We start from the raw sequence: 24,648 nt of genomic DNA, 5'->3' as shown, positions 1-24,648 counted from the left end.
AGCCTTATCCTTCCTCACCTCTCCTTTTCCTTCCTCCCCTTCCCCTCCCCCCTTTCTCCTTCCTTCACCCCTCTCCCATCCCTCCTTCCTCTCCCCTCACTTCTCTCTCCACCCCTCCCCTCTTCTTCCCTCCCCTTCTTCCTTCCTTCCTTTCTTCATGAATCAGTAAAGTGAATATTTAGACTGGTAGCAAAATTGAGCTGCTCTTTATTTTTCTGAGCTACTTTTTCTTCTGGGGACAGGATTAGAAGCATTCTAGCCTTAAGAGTCTTTTGTGTCGCCGAAACCGGTTTGGCTCAGTGGATAGAGCGTCGGCCTTCGGACTCAAGGGTCCCAGGTTTGATTCCGGTCAAGGGCATGTACATTGGTTGCGGGTACATCCCCAGTAGGGGGTGTGCAAGAGGCAGCTGATCAGTGTTTCTCTCTCATCGATGTTTCTAACTCTCTATCCCTCTCTCTTCCTCTCTGTAAAAAATCAATAAAATGTATTTTTTTTAAAAAGAGTCTTTTGTGTCATCTTTCACAGAAAGTTATATAATGAAAATAACAGTAGATAATAGATAATCCTATGTAATAAAAGGCTAATATGCAAATTGTCCCTTTGACTGGGAGTTTGATCAGGAGTTTGACCAGGGGGCAGGGCCAACTGGCCCAACGCCCGCGGCCCCTCCCCAGGCCGGCCTCACCCCTGATTGCCCCCACCTCGATTGGGGGTGAGGCTGGCCTGCCAGCTGCTCACGACCCCTCCCCCCAGCCGGCCTGTCTGATATTTAGTGTAGTACTTTTACTTTCTTATAGTTGCTGTTTGCATGATATATGCAAAGAGCAACTTTTTTTATCCTTTTAGTTTGAATTTATATCTTCGAATCTGAAGCATCTCTTATAGACAACATATTTGGGATCTTGTTTTTTTATTCCAATCTGACAGTCTCTGCCTTTTGATGTTATTATTTAATTTGCTGTCACTTAATATTATTATTATTATTATTTTTTAAATATTATTAACAGTTGGATTTATATCTTCCAGTTTTACTTTTTTATGTCTCATGTCTTTTTGTTTCCCTGTTTACTACTACTTTCTTTTGCATGTAATATTTAAATTTCCTTTGTGATATTTTCACTGTTTTTTTAGTTATTTCCATAGTAATTACTCTAGAGCAAGCATGTCGAACTCAAAGGCTAACACGGGCCAAATAAACAAGGTTTAAGTTTATGTGGGTTGCAAAAAAATAAAAGCTTCAATTTTCATAGAAACATAGGTTTATTTTGATAGAGACATGCAAAGGGCTGAAATAAATGAGAAACTGTTAACATAAAATAATAGAACATTTTAATGAAAATTAATATTTTTTTCTTTAACATTAACTTACCAGATACTGAATAACTGCACAAATTAGTAAGTGTAACACAAATAAACCTATATTTGTTGTTCTCAGAAAACGAAATATTTCCCATTGCACACACAAAACAAGTCAGTCCAAGACTAATGACGTGGCAATCGGCTGCTAAAATATTTGCTGCTAGTATTAGTGGAGAGAAATGGTGTGCCTGCACGTAAGGCACGTAAGGGAAATGAATGCAACACGATTATAGTAATCAGTCATTAGCGAACGTTGTTGTTCGTTATTAATAACTAGAGGCCAGATGCATGAAATTCGTGCAAGGGGCTTTGTCCGGAAGGTCATCTGGCAGGACATCCGGCTGTCTGGTCTAGTTAGCATATTATGCTTTTATTATTATAGATTATGTATAGTAGGATATTGTAAAAATTAAGTCACAAAAAAGGTTCTTACATACCGTTATATTGGATGGGCCGCAAAATATTCGTTATAGGCTGCCAGTTTGACATGCTTGCTCTAGAGCTTACCGTCCATCTTATCAGAATCTGCTCCAGATTTATACTAACTTAATTCTAATGAGATACAGAAACATTGCTAACATTTACTCTTTGAAATATATTTGTTGCTTTCTTTGTGTTTATTTATATTGTTTATATTTATTTGAGGTAGTGATGGTCTGTTTTGATACAGCTATAAAAATAATATGGAAATAATTTTCTTTACAGTTAGAATCAAAAATAGAGGAACTTAATAAAGAAGTTAAAGCTTCCAAAGATAAACTGATAGCTCAAGATAATGCAACTAAAAATGCAGTTCAGCAGTTACACAAAGAGATGGCTCATCGGATGGAACAGGTATTTTTCAAGTCATTATCATTATTAACTTTCTGGTGATTCTCTCTTGTTTATGAAAGTAAACTAATCCTGTTAGCTGATTTTGGACATCAATGTTATTTTAGGAATGGATAATTTTATCTCTATAAAAATTAACTTTTTAAAAATGCTAAAGCAATATAAAAATAATGTGCTACTTACAACAAATAGTTTAATAAATTAGGAAAAGTGTAGAATGAAAAATGAAAATCCTTCTTCATTTGTACTTCTCCCTTCCTGCTCCAATCCCTTTAAATCCCAGTCCTTGGTCCATAGCTAATAATTGATATTTTGTTATATATTTCATTATGTATGTATGTAGAAGTTACACATATTTATACACTTTTTTCCCTACTTGATGGAGATCTTATTGTATATCTTTTTTTTATAACTGTTTTCTCCCCTGTTTAAAATATCTAATAATTTTAGTTGCCTATTGAATCCTATTGATTATCTTGTTTGTTTATGCTTTATCTTCATTGAAGTCAGTGGTAAACATCTTAAACTGGTCAAATCCAAAGACTTTTACTGCTTCCTCTTCCTTTATCTGTGCCCATAAATGGACTGACATAATACTCCCAACAGCTCTGTGAAGTGGGTGCTGCCATTATTTAGGGTGGGACCTGGAAATGTGTCTGTATAATATTTTGAGTATTTATTAGATGTGATTATCTGCTGTACCAGAACTTCAGGAAACATGTTTTTCAGACACGTTTCATAAGAGCATAGGAGCTTTTCCTACAATATCCTGACACTATAGCATCATCAACTTAGTTACAGTATCAGTGGGTGCTTACCACTCTCTGCCATTGAAAATCTCTAAAGCTTAGGTAAATATGTGTTTCGTCATATTTGCAAACTATGAATTACTTAAGTGAAGGGCTATCTGTAGTTTTTGTATAAAATTTTAGAATTTGGAGTAAAAGCTTACAATAATAGGGAATTTGAAATGCATATATAGATGTAACAATTCAATTGGGTATTTCTTATTAAATGTGAAATACTTTAGAAAGCTTTCATATATAGGAAATCAGATGATCATTAATTAGTATATTGTTACTTTTTTTTTTTTTTTTTTGGCGAGGGAGCTAAGTTTATAGCTTTTAGAAAATTGTTAGCCATGCAGTAAGCATCCTGGCAGAAAACAGAAATCAGTGATTGAGGAGAATTTAATAAAAGGACTTTTACAAAGGTATGGGCAGGACTTAGGTTGCCCAACGAGGGGAAATGGAGGGTTCTGGGGCTGCTGGTGGAGCCATTATTGCTCTTTGGGCTGAAGCAGGGGTGGGCAACCTTTTTTCTGCCAAGGGCTGTTTGGATATTTATAACATCATTCACAGGCCATACAAAATTATCAACTGGAAAATTAGAGCCTGCTAAATTTGATCAAATATTTAATTAACTCACCCCTCATGCCTGGGCAGGGCCAGACTGAATGATTTTGCAGGCCTTATATGGCTTGAGAGCCGGACATTCCCCACCCCTGGGCTAAAGGAATAGGAGAGGGCACAGATCATGCAACTCAGAGAGACAGTGGTGGTATAGAGAGAGCACCTGACCAGAGCAGTCTCCTTTGACCAACCTGAGGTGACCCTGGAGGAGCCAGATCTCCCGCTCTGCCTACCCTCCTGATCTTCTGTCTAGTGACTCCTGTTGGCTGAACCAACTGGAAGTATGAGGCAAGGAAACTTGTTGCTGTAGTGTCTGAGGTCATCTTGCTGAAGCACAGGGTGGATGGGAAAGAGAGGGAAAGTGGACCCAGAGGAGTAAACAGAAAACAGCAGCCATATCAGCCAAAGTAAAAGGAATAGGAAAGGCTAAAATAAATATTAGTGACATTAATCTGTTTATTGTTTATCTATAGTTTTGAATTTTTCCTTTCCTTTTTAAAATTTCACAGATCCTGGGAATGTTGTTCCAAAACCAAAAAATACATTGGTAATATTATAGAAAAATAATATTTTAAAATTTACTTTTATTTAAAAAATTTAATGCTAGATACTTTTTTTCAAAGGCCAATAAGAAATGTGAAGAGGCTCGCCAGGAAAAAGAAGCAATGATAATGAAGTATGTAAGAGGTGAGAAAGAATCTTTAGACCTCCGAAAGGAAAAAGAGATACTTGAGAGAAAACTTAGAGATGCAAATAAAGAAACTGAGAAAAACACTAACAAAATTAAGCTGCTTTCTCAAGAGAAAGGACGTTTGCACCAGCTGTATGAAACAAAGGTATAACTTGCGCTATTGTACCTTATTTGAAATGTATTCTGTTTGCTTTTTCTTAATCAGATAATCATAACTTACCATGGTTAAACCACTATTAAACATCAAGTTGTTTACCTTCTAAGTATGTGAATGCTTTAGTAATTCCAGTTGTTACCTGTGTGCAGAAAATGTTACTGGAAAAAGATGAGAAATTGACATATGTTGTTTATTAGATAAAATTTTCTTGAAAGATCTTTTAAACAACTTTTTCATCAAATCTATATGTTGAAGAAATTAGTTTGTGCCTCAAAGGAAGATTTTGGCAAGATATATACATAGTAGTGTCAAAGTGTGAATGGTTTAATAAGTATCATTTGACCAGAATCCTAATGTAACACTTATTCATTATAGAATAGAATTTGCATTTTTGGGGGTTCTTAGCCCTAGCCAATTTTGCTCAGTGGTTAGAGCATTGGCCCATGGACTGAGGGTCGAGGGTTGGATTCTTGTCAAGGGCACATACCTCAGTTGCAGGATCCCCCGCCCCTATTGGGGTGTGTGCAGGAGGCAACCAATCAATGTTTCTCTCTGTCTCTACCCATCCCTTCCACTCTCTCTAAAAATCAATGGAAAAAAGTCCTTGGGTGAGGATTAACAAAATAAACAAACAAACATTGTTCTTAGATGCTGACTAAGGAGATTTAATTACTTAGCTATTCAGAGCCCTTGTGTTAACTAGCAGCCTCATTGCATGATCTCATTTCCAGTGGATTATCACTTCTTGATCTTCTTGATGATGAATGTTATTATTTTTTTAGAATATATTTTTATTGATCTCAGAGAGGAAGGGAGAGGGAGAGAGAGATAGAAACATCAGTGATGAGAGAGATTCATTGATCACTGCTTTCTGCGTGCCCACACTGGGGATCGAGCCCGCAATCTAGGCATGTGCCCTGACCGGGAATCGAATTGTGATCTTCTGGGTCATAGGTTGATGCTCAACCACTGAGCCATGCTGGCCAAGCTAATGTTATTTATTTATTTTTAAAATATATTTTATTGATTTTTTTACAGAGAGGAAGGGAGAGGGATAGAGAGTTAGAAACATCGATCAGCTGCCTCCTGCACACTCCTTACTGGGGATGTGCCCGAAACCAAGGTACATGCCCTTGACCACAATCAAACCTGGGACCCTTCAGTCCGCAGGCCGACACTTTATCCACTGAGCCAAACCGGTTAGGGCTAATGTTATTTTTTTATTAACTTTTAGTTCAGGAAAGTTGTCATTGTCTCAGAAATCTTGGCAAAACCAATTTAATTCTTATTTTACCTTAAAGCCAAGTGGTTGAGAAGAATAAAGGTATGCTTGTACTTGCAACATATCTAGTTGGTTAAATTATATGTTAATTATGTCTGTTAATAGGATTTAGGATTTTACTGCTCTCTTATGATTTGCGCTTTAAATCAGTTTTATGGCTTATAGGCCATAATAATGTGCCATCTTCTGAATTATTGTGTTATTGTATTGATTATTTTGAGGCGGGATAAACATACACAAATAATTGGTTGATTGTAAAATAAAAAATATGACCTAGTGATATTATTTTAGGAAGGTGAAGCTACTAGACTCATCAGAGAAATAGAAAAACTAAAAGAAGATATCAACTCTCACATCATTAAAGTAAAATGGGCACAAAACAAATTAAAAGTGGAAATGGATTCGCACAAGGTGAGTACTGTGATGCAGTGGAAAATCATTAGAACTGTTTTAAGAGCAAATGCAGTAATAGTTAATGAGGCATGAAGTTTAATGTAGTGACTCCTGTAGGATAGCTCGGGCCTGCATATTTGGTGATTGTGAGCCTTAGATTTAGCCTTGAGTTCTCAGTCACCATATCTAGCCCCTTAGCAAATCCTGCTGACTGCTCTCAAGTCTTGACCCAACGTTCCCCGTGAAAGTTTCCCTGCCCCCAGACTTTCTCATGTCTTTATTTTTACTCCTTAGCACTTGTCACCATCTAATACAACATTTTCACTTTTGTATTTTATTTATTATGTACCTTCATCTAGAATATCAGCTTGTGAGAGTAGAGATTTTGTCTTTTTTTTTTAAACACCACTGTTTCCCCAGAGCATAGTACAGTGTCTGGAACATGGTAGGTGCTCAATGAATACTGAATGAATGAATCAGCGAATGAAACGTAGTTAAATACCTTAACAAACATACATTTAATGTGATTCTCACTTTTCTTTTATTCATTTATTTATTTAGTAAGTATTTATTTGGCATATAGAAATCTCTCAATTGCTATTTTTTGAGTGAATGAAGTGAGTACCTCCTGTGTGTCAAACTCTGTTTTAGTTATTGATCATATAGAAATTGGGGGGTGGGGAAACCAGGTCAAGTTTCTCTCTCTGTGTCCTCTTGTTGAAATAATATTCTAGCACTTAAAGAGTATATATATTAGAAAAAGTCTCCAAATATTTATATTTTAAAAGTGATACTGAATTTTAATACAATTCAAATTATTATAAACATCAACTAAAAGTATATAAGTAAATACTTAATTGTATGATAGACTTACACAAAAACAAATGACATATAAGAAGCAGTATGTGAAGGATAAATGAAGTAGAGATGGTTCAAGAGATTAAGGGAAAGGTATTACAAGTGGAGGAACAATAAGAAAAAAGGGAAAAAACTATTGGTATTTGGGAAGACCACCCTAACTAGAACAGAAGGTTTATGTATTATGTTTCCCTTATTAATTCAACAAATATTACTTGCACCATTAATAAGGGGCAAGTTCTGAGCTAGGTGCTGCCCAGAAGCTGCTTCCCAGTGGGGAAAACACATAAGCTATGGTCCACTGTATCAGTTGTTAGAATCTAGGGATGCCCTGGATTCTATCGATGGGAAGGCGGAATAGCAGCATTTGCCCCTTTCTGAAGGGAAGCTACTAGGAGGAGATGTTTTAATTTGAAATCCACATGATAGCCAAACCCCTGGGACTGGATGGGTACTCTGCAAAAGTATGGAGAAAGAGCTGAGGGCAGGGATATATCTTGGGAAATTGCCACAGGAAATAGAAAGGCAGTTGAGGAGCTAAAGAAGGCAACAATGAAGAGGGACAAAACAGCATACTGTCTTGTAATGGAAACAGGAAGGATGTTCAAAGAGTAGGGAGTGGTCAGAACTGGAGCAAAGTCAAGAAGAAGAAGAAACAAGAAAAAGGAAGTAATTGAATTTAACGAGAGAGTAGTCCCTGCAAACCTTCAGAATTGCTGGTTTCAGGAGAGTGGTTAGGAATAGAAACCAAACTGCAGCATGAATCTATAAAAAAGCAGTTTTTAATACATACCACGGCCATAAACCAAAGAATTGTCTTCTGTGTGTGTGTGCAAAGAACTGTTTAATATTTGCTCTTGTTGTCTTACCAGGTTAGTTAGTAAATTCTAGTGATTTGCTGAGAACCTTATAAAATTTAACTTTATTTAATGGCTTTTAATTATTCGGCCCCTCAGTGGCAGTGCTGAGACAAAAACTTTCTCTGCCCTGGTCATTGTTCCTACCATTCATCACATCATTGTGCCCACGTTTGTCACTGTCCTTTATCAATGCAGGAAACCAAAGATAAACTCAAAGAGACAACAACAAAGTTAACCCAAGCAAAGGAAGAAGCAGATCAGATACGAAAAAATTGTCAGGATATGATAAAAACATACCAGGTATGCTAACTTTTCTAATAGATTAGTAACAAATTATGCCAATATTAATATTGTTTCATTAAAGCTTGTATCTGTAATATTTGAAGTGTGGAGTGTATTGGTAGGTCAATTAAATAAAATACAGGTTATTTCTGATGTCAAAGTACTTGTAGCTTATATAGAGATCTCATTAATTAAATAAAAACACTAGAAAACGTCAGAAGAATAAAGAGTACATGTTTGTAAATGTATAAGTTAAAAAAAACCCACTGTATTATGTTACATATCTTAGGTATGCAATTCTTGTTCTTGCAAAATCAACATATTTAAAATCTTTCAATGAAGTCATCATTTGTAGATACATATACTATGTATTTCTTAATTAACACACTGAATTGCAAAAGCCTTCTTCACTTTTCAAAGTATAAAACTTTAAAAATTAAGTTATACCTTTAAAATTTATTTTCCATTAGGAGTCAGAAGAAATTAAATCAAATGAGCTTGATGCCAAGCTCAGAGTCACAAAAGGAGAGCTTGAAAAACAAATGCAGGAAAAATCTGACCAGCTAGAGGTGAGTAGTTCTTTGTATACCCTAGATTGTGTAATAAATACAGGAGAGGAATAACGAGTACTTATTGTCATCTACTTCTAAAGCCTTTGGGAGGAGCAGGATCTAGTTTAGTACATAATGATCTGTGGTTTCTTTTAAACTTTCTGAAAGATGCATCATGCCAAAATCAAGGAACTGGAGGATCTGAAGAGGACATTTAAGGAGGGCATGGATGAGCTACGAACACTGAGAACAAAGGTAATTAGATCTTTGGTCGTGACTCAGACAAAGGGTAAACATTTTTAATTTTGGACTCATTCTGATTTTTAAACTGTTGGGGAAAGGGTATTTATTTAGAAGTTTTCCAAAATGAAAGAACTCATAGGAGTAGAATATCAATTCCCTAGCAATAAAATGGACTCTCTTATTGAAATGAAAATGTCTTCTACTTCAGCTTCTTCCAAGTGTTCCCAACATTCCTGTTTTTTAACACATTTGCTAGATCTATAACTTTTCCTTGGGCCTCTGATCCAAAGGCAGTCTTATCAGCAAATTAATTGGAAAGATAATTGGATTTTAGAACTGTGAGTATGAGAAAATAATAGAGTTTCTTTATATTTCTCCTGGGTATATTTAATAGTCTTACAAGACTATTACAGTTTTAATTTCTAACAATCTGTTAAGTTCTTTTCAGGTGTTTATTGTCTTTATTGTAAGACTAGTATCCCTTTTAATGTAATTGTGAAACAGTACCATTGCATATCATTCATTTATTTAGAAATAGGCTTTTAAGTAACCACTTTGAGTTTGCAAGCACAGTAATTTTCAAAGTGTTTTCCCTGTACACTTCTATTTGTTCTCACGCCAGTTCCTTGAGGTAAGTAGGGAAGGTATGTCCTCTTTTCAGGTGAATAAATGGCGATTCAGCAAAAATAAAGTGACATACTGAAATTCCCATGGCTAAATCAGAGGAAATCTGAGATGAAACCCAGGACTGTTAACTTCCCATTATGTTTTCTTCACATTAATTAACACAGCTTCAGAATTCAGCTTAGATTGTTCATATCTACTCACTACCTGAAATAGCTAATAAGGAACAAGAAAATATTAGTAGTTAAACTTGGTTATGATTTGTGGTAGGTGAAATGTCTAGAAGATGAACGATTAAGAACAGAAGATGAATTATCGAAATACAAGGAAATTATTAATCGCCAAAAAGCTGAAATTCAGAACTTCTTGGACAAAATGAAAATTGCAGATCAGATACAGGAGCAACATCAAAGGTATAAAATGAGCAATTTCTGTTTGTGCTAATCAACAGGCTTTTAAATTCTATCCCAAGTTTCTAGTTTTAAATGCAATTATTGCATCAAACAAGAATAATTTAAAAATTTTACTGGCTAAAAAATTTTTAAATTTTGGTCTTTCTTTGAATTTTTTTGGATTATCTTTGAAGTTCCCAACATGGCTTCTAAAAAATCAAAGTTTATATTTCCTGAACATTGTCAGTAGCAGTTTATAAGACAGAATGGGTTTGGGTTTCTTTATTCATTACTTAGCTTTCAAATTCTGTTACTTACACACAATAGTTAACTTTTTCTCCTACAAGGTAGATATACATCTATATCTATATCTTTGTATGCATGTAGCTTGAGGTCAGGATCTGAAGTTATTCCTTGGGTTCTTATAAAACCCTTTAGCTAAACTACTCATGAAGTTACCTGGCAGAGCATGGATTCAGGTTGAATCCAGATACTTCTCATACCCAGGCTGCTGAGTGTTGCTAAAGAAATCCTCACCGTCCTCCAGAGTGACACTGCTATAAACTCATGATTAGCAGCCTCACCTGGGAATATTAATGCACCTCAAATCCTATCATGTGTCCTTAGAGCCTTCTCCCCATCTTCTTAGCATCTCTTCTAAACCTTACGGCTTTCTTCACATGCTCATCTCCTCCTCACCTTACTGTTTACTCTGACTGCACAGAAGAAATGGGAGCTATCAGTTGACAAGTTCAAAACCTCTTGCTATTCGTCCTCTGAACTTGCCTGCATCTACAACCATTCTTCCTTCTTTTCCTTCTGTTACGGAAGAAATTGTCCTGTTCCTCTGAATGGAATTGTTCTCTACTTCATCCGTGGGTCCCATGCGCTCCTGCCTTCTCAGGGTCTTTATTGATTATTCTTTCTTTATCCTTTTCTCTTACCACTCTCTTTCTACTGACTGTGTTTTCTTTCTACATGTAAATATTATTATATCTTACAAACATCAAGCTCCAGTGACCTTCTCCTACCTTTCTCCTTTCCTTCACAGCCACACATCTTTATAGGGTCATCTCCACCTGTCCTTCATTTACTTCTTTGTTCTTCTAACCCTCTCCACTCATCCAAGCTTCTACCCCAACATTCCATTAAAAACTGCTATGCCTCCTTAAATCTAGTAGACATTTCCTCAGACTAAGCCTGGCTTGAGTTTTCAGTATTAATACCACTAAACTAACTAACTTCCTTCCTTCCTTCCTTCCTTCCTTCCTTCCTTCCTTCCTTCCTTCCTTCCTTCCTTCCCTCCCTCCCTCCCTCCCCCCCCCTCCCTCCCTCTTGGGGATCGAGCCTACAACCCAGGCATGTGCCCTGACTAGGAATCGAACCAGCAATCTCTCAGTGCATTACCCTGGATGATCCTAACTATTCTTAAAGTATGCTGCAGGACCGTCACGTCATTTTCAGCCCATTTTGCTGAGTTCTAAACACAAAAGTATCAAAGACACCTCAGACTTTAATATGTCCAAAGCTTAATCTTTCCCACCCACAGCTATGTTTCTATGATGTTCCTGAGATAAGTGATGATAGTATCCACATGGGACACCTTGGCCCTCTGTCCTTCCCCTCACATATCTAACTAGACAAAACTATTATTAGTGATGTCTCTTTAATGTCTTTCAGTCTGTTTACTTTCATATTCCTGTTGCTACTACCATTGTCCAAGGCATTTTCAGCTCTCATCTGGAAAACTGCCGCAGTTTCTAAATATTTTTTCTTCCTTTTAATCCATTTCCCACACTGCAGTTAACATCTTTTTAAAAAGGAAATTTTCTCAAAACATTCCAGTGATTGCCTCATGAGTTCAGATGCCTTAACATGGCTTGGAGGGTCATCAGTGACCTGTTCCTTGCTTCTCCCTCTGTGCCTTCTCCTCTTTCACGCTTTCATCCCAGGAATAGTTGGTTAACAAATGTTGATTGATTATTTTCTATGTGCCAAGCCCTGTATTAAGTGGCAGGGATATAGTGCAGTCCTTATCCTCATCATTGTTGAACATTTGTTTGTTAGGACCCACAAGAATTCACTCTCTTCTTCCTCTCCCAGCTTCCCTTCCTGGAACATAGTATTTGGTTCTCACATTCATTCCTGTTCTTCCTTTAGGTCAGGAATTAGCAAACTGTGGCTGGCAAGCGAAACCCAGCCCAGCACTGTCTTTTATATTACATTTTGGAACGTAGCTGAGCTCATTCCTTTATGTGTAGTCTGTGGCTGCTTTGACACGACATTGGCAGCATCTAACAGTTGCAACAAAGGCCAAATGCCCCAGAAGTGAAATTGGATACTGTTGGGGCCTTTTACAAGAAAAGTTTGCTAACCCCTACTTTAAGGATTAATTCAAGCATCACTTAACACTAGGTTGGGTGACCCGCTTGGTGCTTTCATCATCAAAAATGTTTACCCCACTTAGATAATTTTTCTACCTGACAAAAACTTTGAAAGCAGGGGTCATGTCTGTCATGCTCCCTTGTATTCCTAGCTCTTAGTTCATAGTATATGTTAGTCATTCACAAGTAAAAGTACCTTTATAAAGCATTTTCTTCCATGAAAATTCCCAAACCATTAGTTTAATGTTTTTCAATGGTTTAATTTTTTTTCTTAAATATAAACTTTGTTTTTTAGAGGTAAACAAGAAATTGAGAATTTGAAAGAAGAAGTGGAAAGTCTTAATTCTTTGATTAATGACCTACAAAAAGACATCGAAGGCAGTAGGAAAAGAGAATCTGAGCTACTGCTATTTACAGAAAAGCTTACTAGTAAAAACGCACAACTTCAGTCTGAATGCAATTCTTTACAGTCCCAGTGTGACAAGCTTTCCTGTAGTGAAAGTCAGTTACAAAGCCAGTGTGAGCAAATGAAACAGGCAAATACCAACTTGGTAAGTATAATTGTACATTCACCATTTAAAGCAACATAGCAAGACGCACCAGTCGATTTCCTAGTAGCATAAACCTGGTGTAGTTGATCTAAGCTCTTTTTTATTGGCACTGACTTTCTTACAAATTTTTCAAATGCTGTGAGGAATGTCAGTTTTCCTTTCAACTTAGGTAGCTTATAATAAAAAATTTCCCTAAAATCGTTATGAAGTATTTCACTTTTGAAAATAAGAAAATCAGGGTTTTTGACATTTCTAACTAGAATTACTATCTCTTTTTATTTATTTATTTTAATCCTCACCCAAGGATATTTTTCCATTGATTTTTAGAGAAAATGGAATGGAGAGAGAGGAAGAGAGAGAGAGAGAGAGAGAGAGAGAGAGAGAGAGAGAAACATAGACATCGATGTGGGAGAGATATATTGAACCTGGGACCCTTCAGTCCGCAGGCCACTCTATCCACTGAGCCAAACCGGCTAGGGCTGGAATTACTATATCTTTTTAAAAGTACTTTACATTTTTGTACTTTAAAAATGGTTTAATATTTCCGAGTTATGAGAGTGCCTTCAAGTTTTTTATAAAAATTTGAGATTTCAGTTAAAAAAATACAGAGACCTGTACTACTTGTGTTTTTTTTGCATGTGTAAACTAGTAAATGTAGTAATGTACCCCCTGGGTTGCTATGTGAAGAATTTGAGGCGCTCAGTAAACAAAACCTGGTAAGGAGTGATGATAGAAGAATCTACTATCAAAGACTTTGTATTTTTAATGTTTTAAACTGTGAGAAATAATGGAAACATACAAGTCACCTATTAAAATTGGTGTTTTTTTGTTTTATCTTAATTTAATATTTAGGAAAGTAGATTGTTGAAAGAGGAAGAATTGCGAAAAGAGGAAGTCCAGACTCTGCAAGCTGAACTCACTTGTAAACAAACAGAAGTTAAAGCATTGAGTACCCAAGTTGAAGAATTGAAAGACGATTTAGTAACTCAAAGACGTAAGCATGCCTCTAGTGTCAAGGACCTTACCAAACAACTTCAGCAAGGTGGGCAATGCTTCCACACTTAGACCTGGATGGTTCTGTTTCTTCTAATCTTTAGGGTTTACAGAAAAAATACTTCTCACATCAGGGTCTACCACACTGATTAGAGCCTTGTGTTCTTTTCAATGGACTATTGTTCATAAACCAAATTGCTAAACTTCTTGCAGTTACATGAATAGTCTGTAGCATCTTCTATGCTAAAGGACATTTGTTCATGGAACTTAAGGCAGTAGTGTCGAAATATTTTTGATCACATACTCCTAAAATTACTTCAGCACTTTTTCTCTAATTTATATATATTTATAAATTTTAAACGTGATATTCTATTTGATGTATATTGGAATGTTACCAATGCATATTAGACAACAAGAAAAATAGAAATTTTAAACGGTCAGATTAAATATAAGTATTAATAGTAGTTCTAAAATTTTCTCCCTACACTTGTGTATGAATTGCTTTGTGCAGCATCTTTCGAACTTGCATCCTATATAGTAGACCTCTAACTTAGAGATCGGTGAGACCTAACCTTTCATTGTACAGGAAATTGAGACCCAGAAAGATTATAGATTAACCAAACACAGTGATTGATAGCCAGAGCTGGAATCCAGATTTCTTTCATTTAAAAATTCATACAATTATTGGGAGTGTGTGCCCTGTGCTTGGGTACAAAGACGAATAAGATATGCATTCTGACTTCCTATTCTCTTCTATTTCCCTCGGCTTTATTTGTGTCAAAACAGGATTAAACATAGTAATAAAAGAGATTTAGCATTTACTTAATATAAATGTATTCAGCTATTTGCCATGAGAAGTCAGTTTGTTTTTATAGATATAATTGAAGTGAAATTTGGGGAAAATTTCTGGTATCCTTCTACATCTTTCAGGACTCCAGAAGTTATGCTCAGTGTACCTAAGTGATGCCAGCCAGTATCAGTTGTTGTCATAATGTTTCTATATATGTTGTATTTGACCTGTGCATTTCTGGATGTCATTTTGTATAAATGACACCTATAGCCCTCCTGGCCTAAGTGATTTTAGCAATAAAAATCAGAGGTAGTAGGAGCAAATAAATGATCATGATAATTGTCACAAGTAACCCATTTCTTTCTTCTCTAGCACGAAGAAAATTAGATCAGGTCGAGAATGGAGGCTATGATAAAGAAGTCAGCAGCATGGGAAGTCGTTCTAGTTCATCAGGTAAAAAAAACTAATGGTTTTAGTTATTTTGTGATTTATTATAAAAAGGAATAGCATATTTTGTTTTAAATGGTATTGAAACGTTTTTCTTTCATTTTGAATTTTAAAAAGTAGTAGTTGTACATATTATAAGAAATATTTTCATTATCCAGGGTTTCAAGTCTGCCATGTGGTTCTTCCCCCCACCCCCCCCCCCCACCCCACCTCCTACTCCCAGTTCTGGAATGTAAAGCTCTTTTTAGTTAAAAGTATAGATGACATACAATATTATATTAGTTTCAGGTATATGTCACGTGGTTCTCTATCACCTATTCCTCTACCTCCTTTTTTCTTACCTGCTTTGTCTCTATTCTGTATAACAACTTCCTCTTCCATTCTTAAATTCAATTTGTATCCATCCCTACAGAGAGATTTGCTGTAGTGTGGTCTCTCTTTTTACTTTTATATTACTTTTAACACCTGAGAACTACTGAAGTGACCATTGTTATATATCAGGTTTTTAAATGTATTTACACACATGTGTTTTTAAAATATTAGCATTTCTTATGGTAAATATGCTTATGGTACAGCAGAAATGAATAGAGTCTATGAAATTATAATTGGTAACATTGTGAAAATGGTAATTAGCAAAATATCAGTGTGTTTATCAATTTTGGAATGCCAGGAACCATGCTCAGTGCTTTAAGTATATCATTTACTCTGCAAAAGTCATGTTACAATTCCCACTTTAAAGCGTGTTTCCATGACTCACCCAAAATCCTCAGTGACTGAGCGCTCAGATTCTAAAGCCCTCGCATGCCACTAGGCTGCACTGCTCCAGGAGTTGCATATTAGGGGAGAAAATGCCATCAACAGGTACGATAGTGGGAATCGGTGTAGCAGAAGAAACGTGGATTGGAAATTACACATAGGTATTTAGGTCCCAGCTCTGCCATTTGTTAGTGTATGATGTTGGATAAGATACATTGTCTAAAATCTATTGAATGGGGTAAAAAAAAAAAAAAAAAAAGCTTAACTTTGTAGGTAAAAGGGTCAAAAATTCTTTACAACTGATGTTGATAAAAATAATACCTAGCATTCACTTAGAGCTCACTACGTATATGCGTTGTTGCAAGCACTTCACGTGTATTAACTCACTTAAATGAGGATAATAATCCTGTGAGGTGAATAGTGTTGTTCTCATTTTAAGATGAAGTGACCACGGCACAGAAAGTTGAATTGACTCGTCCGAAGTCTCACAGCTAGAGCGTGGGATTGAACCTAGGGAGGCCAGGCTCTTGAGCTGAGCTGACTGAGCTTAGCCCACGTGGCTGAATTCTACTCTACCTGTCTGTCTCTTTTTCTTGGTTTGGTTTTGGTCTTACTTCAGACTTGTTATTTCTGACTTTTCCTCTTCCGATTCCTGAAAGACATAGTAGATCTTTTTGTACTTCTATCATCAGTATGTTCAGAAATAAGAACTCAAACCAGGTATGACTTGTGTTGGGTCCTGTGCCCAACTCTGTTAGATTTGATATTTGAAAGTCATACTAGAAGAAACAGTATGAGATTAGAGATGACTCTAAACCAGGTACAATACCTAAACTATTTTTCTCTTCAGGGTCCATTAATGCTCGAAGCAGTGCAGAAGATCGATCTCCGGAAAATACCGGGTCGTCGGTAACTGTGGATAACTTCCCAGAAGTAGACAAGGCCATGTTGATTGAGAGGATAGTAAGGCTGCAGAAAGCACATGCCCGGAAGCATGAAAAGATAGAATTTATGGAGGATCACATCAAGCAATTGGTGGAAGAAATTAGGAAAAAAACAAAGTATGTATTATTATGGTCACATATTTTGTGTTTAAAATACCATTATTCAGATGATTAACTTACTGTTTTTGAATTAATCACACCAAGATCCTATCTTTCAAAAAATAATTATCGTCATTCACTTTCCAATCTTTTGTTAATCACTTATTGTGTTCTAGGTTTAGGAATACAGAGATTAAGGAAAACACAGAACTTTCCTTTAAGGGGATAATAGATTTCAGTAGACATAAATGTTTTTTAAAGTTCTTAGTGTATTAACCCTCTCGTGAAAAATCTGCAGTCGCCACAAATAAAGTCACTCAAGAATCTTCACTCCTGTTGTCCCACCTCCTCTCACTTTCTGCAGCACCACTGTTGGCCTTTGAGTCCCCGGGATGTTCTTCAGCCTGTTCTTGTGTCTTCCTCTGTTTTCTTAAGGTCTTCTCAGATAGGCCATGTCTTGAAAGTCTGTGTTTGGGTTCGTTTTTCTTTGGGTAATCCAAGGAATCATAAATTATGCCATCGCTAGTTGTCTTGGCACCACCAGAAAGGGTTCTGAATCCCAACACAAAGGTGACATCCGCTGTGGTCTTATACAATCTGGCTAGTTTTTCCCGAATTTCTGCCTAAGGTACTGTTGCCTTCCCAGCGTGAAGGATGTCAGTGACCATTTGTTTCCACTGAAGTCATCTGTTGGTTATGAACTTCCTGGTCCGGATAATTACTGTGTTGTTCATGATGGTGACCAATTGACATTAATTTTTTTGATATATTAAAATAACTTTGGACTTAAAATGCTCTACTTAGGTTTTTATTTTTATGACTGATTCTAAGAGCTTTATAGTGTTGTGAATTATCTTTCCTGCTGGGTAGAACATAGTGGGGTAATTTATTGGGCAACTACTAAGTACAAGGCACGATGCCTGTTGACTTGATAGCTCATTGATTTCTTACATCTACTCGGAGAGAACGAGTTCTCTAATTTGGCAGATAAGTCACTGGGGCTCAGGTCAAATTACTAACTGTTCCAGATTCAGCACTCATCCTGTAAGTGACGGACCAAGAGCGGAGAGCCACATCCCGTGCTGACACTCCAGGACGGTGCTGCGCCAGACCCCTCACAAATACCATGCTCATTTAAGGGCTTTGATAGTGCAGTCTTTACCCATGATTTTCTCATGTTTATTTTGAAATAATTTTAGACTTAGAGAAAAGCTTGCCCATAACTTTGAAAAGAAAAAGAGTAAAATACAGTTCTAAACTTAACAGGAAAGTTGAAAATATGAACTGAAATAGGAACAAAAAACTGCTCAAATACTTTTATTTAAGTAATTAGGAAAGAAATGGAAAAGCATTGTTTACATGTCTTTAGGAAAGCATCTGAATAAGGAAAATTCCTTTCTTTCCTGATAAAGTTCTGTTATTAATCTTGTAGGTATTTATGCTAGTCATCTTGATACTTATGATTAGTTGACTCTTGCAAATTCCAGCGTTTTTAATTCTGCAGGTACATAACTGATAGTGTGGTTTTATTTCGCAGAATCATTCAGAGTTACATTTTACGGGAAGAGGCAGGCACCCTTTCGTCAGAGGCATCTGATTTTAACAAAGTCCACTTAAGTAGACGGGGTGGCATCATGGCGTCTCTGTACACATCCCATCCGGCTGACAGTGGACTGACATTGGAACTCTCTCTGGAGATCAACCGAAAATTGCAGGCTGTTTTGGAAGATACGTTACTAAAAAATATTACTTTGAAGGTATTTACATTTCTCGTTCACTTACCCATCAGTAAACATGGCGGAATGGTGCCTGTTTCATAGTTTGATCCAGTACATAGTGGACTATTTCTGTAATGCAAGATAGCATTTTACCCAGAGATAAAATGAGTGTGTTGTTCTCTTTCTGAAAAGTAGCATTTTTTAACATAGCAATGAAAGAGAGTTAAAAAATCAGTTTAGCTATATTTTTATTTTTCAATTATAGTTTACATTCAGTATTATTTTGTATTAGTTTCAGTGTACAGCATAGTGGTTAGACAGTTATATACTTTATAAAGTCTTCCCCCCGATATTTCCAACACCCACCTGGCACCATACATAGGTATTGCAATATTATTGACTATATTCCCTGTACTGTACTTTACATCCCCATGACTGTTTTAAAACTACCAACTTGGACTCTTAATCCCTTTCCCTTTTTCACCTAGCCCCCCCCAAACCCCCACCTTTCTGCAACCATCAGTCAGTCTGTTCTCTGTATCTATGAGTCTGCTTCAATTTTGTTTGTTGGTTTATTTTTTTCTTGAGAGTCCACATATAAGTGAATTCGTATGGTATTTGTCTTTCTCTGTCTGACTTATTTCACTTAGCATAATACCCTCTAGGTCAGTGGTCGCCAACCTTTCGGACTTCACGGACCACCAGTGGTCCGCGGACCGCCGGTTGGCTACTGCTGCTCTAGGTCATCCATGCTGTTCCCAATGCTAAGATTTCATTCTTTTTTATGGCTGAGTAATATCCCATTGTATTTATGTACCACAGCTTTTTTATTCACTTGTCTATTGATGAGCCAGTTTAACTATTGGATAGTTAGTAGTGGATTTTAAAAATTATTTTTTAACTTTGGTAATAATTTTATGTAGTAAAATTTGCTGTAGCTTCAGTAAAAAAACAAGTATGACTTTGTACTATATAGGACTACTTTACTGAAAATAGCTGTGTCTAGTTTATATCACATAACCTATAAGACTAATCATCACTCTTCAAAATTTAGGCAAAGGTAGTTCAAGTGGAACCCTTTTTACTTATTATACTTAGTAGTTCTGTTCTTATTTTGCTCTTTTTTCAAATGATTAAAGGAAAATCTACAAACACTTGGAACAGAAATAGAACGTCTTATTAAACACCAGCATGAACTAGAACAGAGGACGAAGAAAACCTAACCCGAAGCTGCTGCTCAGTGAAGAGACAACCATCACACGAGGAGCAGGGTCACTGCCCCGTCTTGTTGGAACCTTCCCCTGCTGTGTCCACCAGTAAAGAATGATTGTTTCACCTGTATAGAACAGTATCCTTTACCTTAGGAATGCATTGCGGTGTATCCTGTAAGAGTGTAGACTTGATGAAATTTGTTTTCTTATGGTTATAGCCCGCCATAGAACCAAAACAACCTAATTTAATTTGCTAAGAATCATTGAAATGATCAGCATTATAAGGGCTTTTGAAAACCCCTTCTCCTTTTTTTTCCCCTTTAAAACACACAATGTCAAAAATGATCCAGCTTTTTAAAATTATGCATGAAAGGACCAGTAATATGCTATTTTCCTAACTTAAAGAAAACTAAAAAATAAAAATTTTTGTCTTGACATTCCAATATGACATTTGGTTGTGTTTTAGGTACCAGTGATTCTTAAATCTTTTAATTTTAATGGAAGCTAATAGGAAAGTTAGCTTGTGGTAATTGGCCCATGATCAGGCATGTACCTTATCTGGGCTAGGTACATTTTTTCAGATTCAAATTGTTTGAATTCATAGTTGAGGTTTTTAAGTCTTCAGTTACATAAAATATGATTTAAAATAACATGCTCATTTAGAAAATTCCTGTGGACTTCAATTATATTTTAAAATGTGAAATTGACTAGTTATTAAAACAGAGATGAATAGTGAATTCTTTGGAACTGAAATACTTGAGTTTTACTAATATCAAGTGCAAAGATAAACGTTTAAAATATTTATGAAGATTCTGTTCCCAAGGGAATGCACCCATTCTATACTGTTTGAGCTCCCATTCTTCACTATTGATATACTTACATGTTATAGTGGAGTGATCCTACAATCCCCACTGATGAGGCGTTTCAGTGTATTTATTTAAAACACAAAATAATTACTTCTCTGTAACCAAAGGAATTTTAGAGCCAAATTTATGTATCCTATTGGATTTTTACAATATTTATTTGCAATGTGGCAACTTGAATGTTGCCAGTTGTAGTGTCAGTATTTCTATGTCATTGAATTTTTCTTGCTTCTTACAATTTCTCATCTGTTATAATTTCTGTGTGTGGTTTATATTTTTGTCTTGCAGAAAGCCTCATTTTTGTTTTGGATTTTTGCATTCTTTTTTTCTCCCCTTAAGTAAGCTTTGGGATGATAGATTAAAAGCCTTTCAAGAACTGTATTGCTCTCAAAGTTGGGCTTGTGGTGGCAATATCCCTTCCATGGGTTTTAACATTTTTTTAGTCATTGTTTAAAGAGATGATTTACTAAGGGTTAAATGATTCATTATATTATTTATAATGAATAAATTATAAATTTATTCATTATAAATTCATTTAGTCATTGTTTAAAGAGATGATTTACTAAGGGTTAAATGATTCATTATATTATTTTTTCTGTATATTGAGTTATGTATTGTCATCCCAAAACAAAATATTTTTACTTCAAAATGGAAATACAAGTTTTAAAACATTTTATTTTTAAAATAGCTCTTAAAAAGTATTAGTCTTACAATAATGTGTCTTGTTCTTTTTACCAATAGTAATTTATCAGAATAAGAGGGTAAGTGCAATCAAATCGGAATTATTTTCCCATTTGCTTCTAGATATATAGTTGATACTCCCAAAGACTACTTAGAGTAGCCAAGGTAACTAAATTTTTACGGCTTCTTATGTGATACAGATTCAAACACTACAATGTTTATTTTCTTCTAAGACACAAAATGTATTAATGGAGACCAAATAGTGATCCTATGTCTATACACTCTTAAAAAATAAAAATAAAAAATACATATATATATACATTTATTACATACAAAATTGAAACATTCCAATATTGACATTTATGTCACCATTCATTTGGAGAAATTTAAATTTGAAACAATAATAGAAGAAAGCTATTGTAAACCATATTTTGACTTATTGTTACTTTTCCCCCTAAAATATAAGAAACTATGGAAAACTTTTGAAGAAAATACTTTCCTTTTGTTCTTTAGTTTTTACTGCATCCTTTTTATATGGGTCAGAACTGAGCAAAATGTACAAAAATGTGCATATGTCAGATCTCTATCTCTACACGGATTCACACGTAGCTTCTGACTTAGAGGGTGTGCTTCCCTTATTGTGTTGAATATATGGAGAAAAGAATGGGGTACCCAGACAAGGAAATAGTCTGGATAAACCTCAGATCTGGGGGGGAATTTTTTTTGTATGTTTATTATGAATTGTACACATCCAAGGCTGTTTGGTTTCTTTAAGCAGGAAATGATTGTGTGTGTGTGTGTGTGTGTGTGTGTGTATACACTTCACCAGGTTTCAATTTTAAAGTGAATGTTTACTGTGACTCCCCTTTTCCCCATACCCCTCCAAACTTCAGTGTGTTAAGTTTCAAGGATTGCAAATAGTGTGTTTGAGCAGAATAACGAGCTTGAACTTTGTTGTTTCCTTTTTAACTTTCTTCATCACCATTTAAATAGACTTATCTTGAAATTAAATTTTATCAAGCTACCATGTTATTTATTCATTTAATAAACATGTTTATTGAAAACCTGTTGCCTGGCACCATACTAGGTACCGTGATGATATTGGTGAACAGGCCAGAGAAAGTAGTTCCCCTCCTCCCGGAGGTATGGTCCTAGAACACACCCGGGAGGAAACGGCAGCTCTGAGCCTCTGCCACTCCCACCAGCCCCGTGGGAAGAGGGTCAGTCCACTGTGTAAGTAGGTGACCCAGAAATCTCACTCTGACGCTCCTCTTTGGGAAATGAATCCTTACTGAGGTACGCGACAGCAGGTTGCTGTTCCCTTGGTAGTTATATACATTTCCACACTTTTATCACAGTTTGATGATTAATTATTCCGTAAGAAAAAGGAAAAAAAAAAATCCAAAGACCATAAAGTGGCATTCGGTTTTTGCCATTTTAGTAAATTTTTAATGCCTACTTGATGCTTATAAGGATTATCTAATCATGCAGTCATGTGTGTTTCCAAACTTTGTTTTGCACTGTATTATTTTCTAAAGATTTTTACATGTAAATTTAGACTAATATTTACCAGTAGGGGAAAATAAAATTAGAAACCATTAATGTTGTGAATGTTATATATACTACCATGGTGAAAATATTTTTATCAATCATGTTGTTATTCAGTGTGGTTAATTTGCCTTATGAATGTTGACTCCAGTAGCTTATTTTTCAATAACTTTTTTATTTTAAAACAATTCTTTTTTTGACACTAAGATTATTAATTTTTAACACCAGTTGGTGGCACTAGAAACCTAAAAACTTTTCAAGGCTGAAGAAGAGAAAATAATTGAAAAAATGTATTCAAACATCAAGAATTTTCAGGACAATACATGAAAAATATAATTGTATATTAAAGTTGTATTTTTCTTCTGGAATGGAATCCTTTTTTAAAATGCAATATGGCTGTCCATTTAGACTACGATGATGAAACTTGCTTATCTTCCAAAGTTCATATATATATATAGATATAGCTATATATATGTGTGTGTATTGTACAGATAATCTCTAATTTGATTACACTGTTCATTTTGTAAATATGTATAAAATTAAGCTTTTCAAGAGAATTCTATGTATATATTGTACTTATTAAATAGGTATTGCCTGTTTACCAAGTTGTATTGTAATGTCATCTTATTATTTGTTGTCATACACCACTTACTAAAAAGACTGATTCTGCAGACTCGTGGCAAGGCTAATTCAAATTGCTTGAATTTATTTTTTAAAGCAGACTAAAAATGTTTGCTCCCCATGTTTGTTTTCAGTCTATCAATTATTAGAAATCAATTGATTAAATTGAATGCTAGATTATATTGTAAATTTTTGTTTAAATTACTGATGGCAAAATTTGGCCTTTTACAAGAGGCAAATTTTCACATGCTTATTTTATCCACTGGCTCTGGGGCCTTCTGGGAGGTGTGCCAAGGTCAGCCACCACTGTGCCCTGCCTGGGGCCACCCAGCATGAGCTACAAAGTGATCTGCAGATGCTCCTACTTGTGCTGGGCTTGGAGGTGCCCAGGAGAGGCCAAGCTGTGAACCAAGGCTGGCTGCTGCCAGTGTGGGCCTAGGGCCACTTAGCCAGAGGCACGGGGCATGCTGAGGCCAGGTGCAGTTTGTTCGAGAGATTTTAGGAAAGTCTGAAGTATGAGCCAAGACAGACTGTTTGTATGGAAAAGCCACTGGAAATAGCTTGGATGAGCCTGAAAGTTGGGTGGGGCGGGGTCTCGGAATCACCAGGGCGGGGTTGATGGCGACTAATTTATGGCACCTGCCTGCTGGCTCTGTGCGTGCCTGGGGGAGGTGTCCCGGAAAAGGAACGCTGGCCTCCGGCAGCATTTCTGGGAGAAAGCTGCCCCTCTAGCTCTCATCCTGGTGCCAGACACTCCCTCCCCATATATCCCTGGTGTCTTTCTAGCTGCTTCCTCACCGCTGGAGCTCAGAGCCAGAGAGTCCGAGTAAGTCTGTGTGTGGGCCCTGGGACCCCAGCAGCCCTCCCTCTCACTCAGCCACATCTCCGCTGGAACCCTGGGTTGGGGGACCTTGCTCCTGGGGGGGGGGGGGATCTCTGCAACAGAGATATCCCAATTTTTATCCACCATTCGTGGGTGTGGGAGCAGCCATTCCACGTCTTTGTCTCTCCTACCAGTCTAGATGTGGCTTCTTTATATCCTTGTTGTAGGACTTGGTTCAGTTAGATTTCAGGTGTTTTGAATGATTACTGCTCTGTAGCTTAGT

The 24,648-nt window shown here is 36.3% G+C and overlaps 1 protein-coding gene across 1 annotated transcript in view; it reads left to right on the top strand.

Annotated features, from left to right (window-relative positions):
* Positions 1-23,526, top strand: part of CCDC186 (coiled-coil domain containing 186) — a 40,198-nt gene extending 16,672 nt beyond the window's left edge. Inside the window, exons 4-16 of the mRNA XM_008144330.3 lie at positions 2,066-2,194; positions 4,227-4,439; positions 6,025-6,144; positions 8,040-8,144; positions 8,597-8,695; positions 8,846-8,932; positions 9,815-9,957; positions 12,616-12,871; positions 13,724-13,913; positions 15,027-15,107; positions 16,708-16,918; positions 18,438-18,657; positions 19,758-23,526. Of these exons, the coding sequence (XP_008142552.2) occupies positions 2,066-2,194; positions 4,227-4,439; positions 6,025-6,144; positions 8,040-8,144; positions 8,597-8,695; positions 8,846-8,932; positions 9,815-9,957; positions 12,616-12,871; positions 13,724-13,913; positions 15,027-15,107; positions 16,708-16,918; positions 18,438-18,657; positions 19,758-19,841 (1,938 nt within the window). The 3' untranslated portion in view covers positions 19,842-23,526. The remainder of the gene's footprint in view (positions 1-2,065; positions 2,195-4,226; positions 4,440-6,024; positions 6,145-8,039; positions 8,145-8,596; positions 8,696-8,845; positions 8,933-9,814; positions 9,958-12,615; positions 12,872-13,723; positions 13,914-15,026; positions 15,108-16,707; positions 16,919-18,437; positions 18,658-19,757) is intronic.
* The last annotated feature ends 1,122 nt before the right edge of the window (positions 23,527-24,648 follow it).

This window comes from Eptesicus fuscus, chromosome 17 (genome assembly GCF_027574615.1).
Source record: "Eptesicus fuscus isolate TK198812 chromosome 17, DD_ASM_mEF_20220401, whole genome shotgun sequence".
Classification (NCBI taxonomy): domain Eukaryota; kingdom Metazoa; phylum Chordata; class Mammalia; order Chiroptera; family Vespertilionidae; genus Eptesicus; species Eptesicus fuscus.
This window is presented reverse-complemented; position numbering and strand designations above follow the sequence as displayed.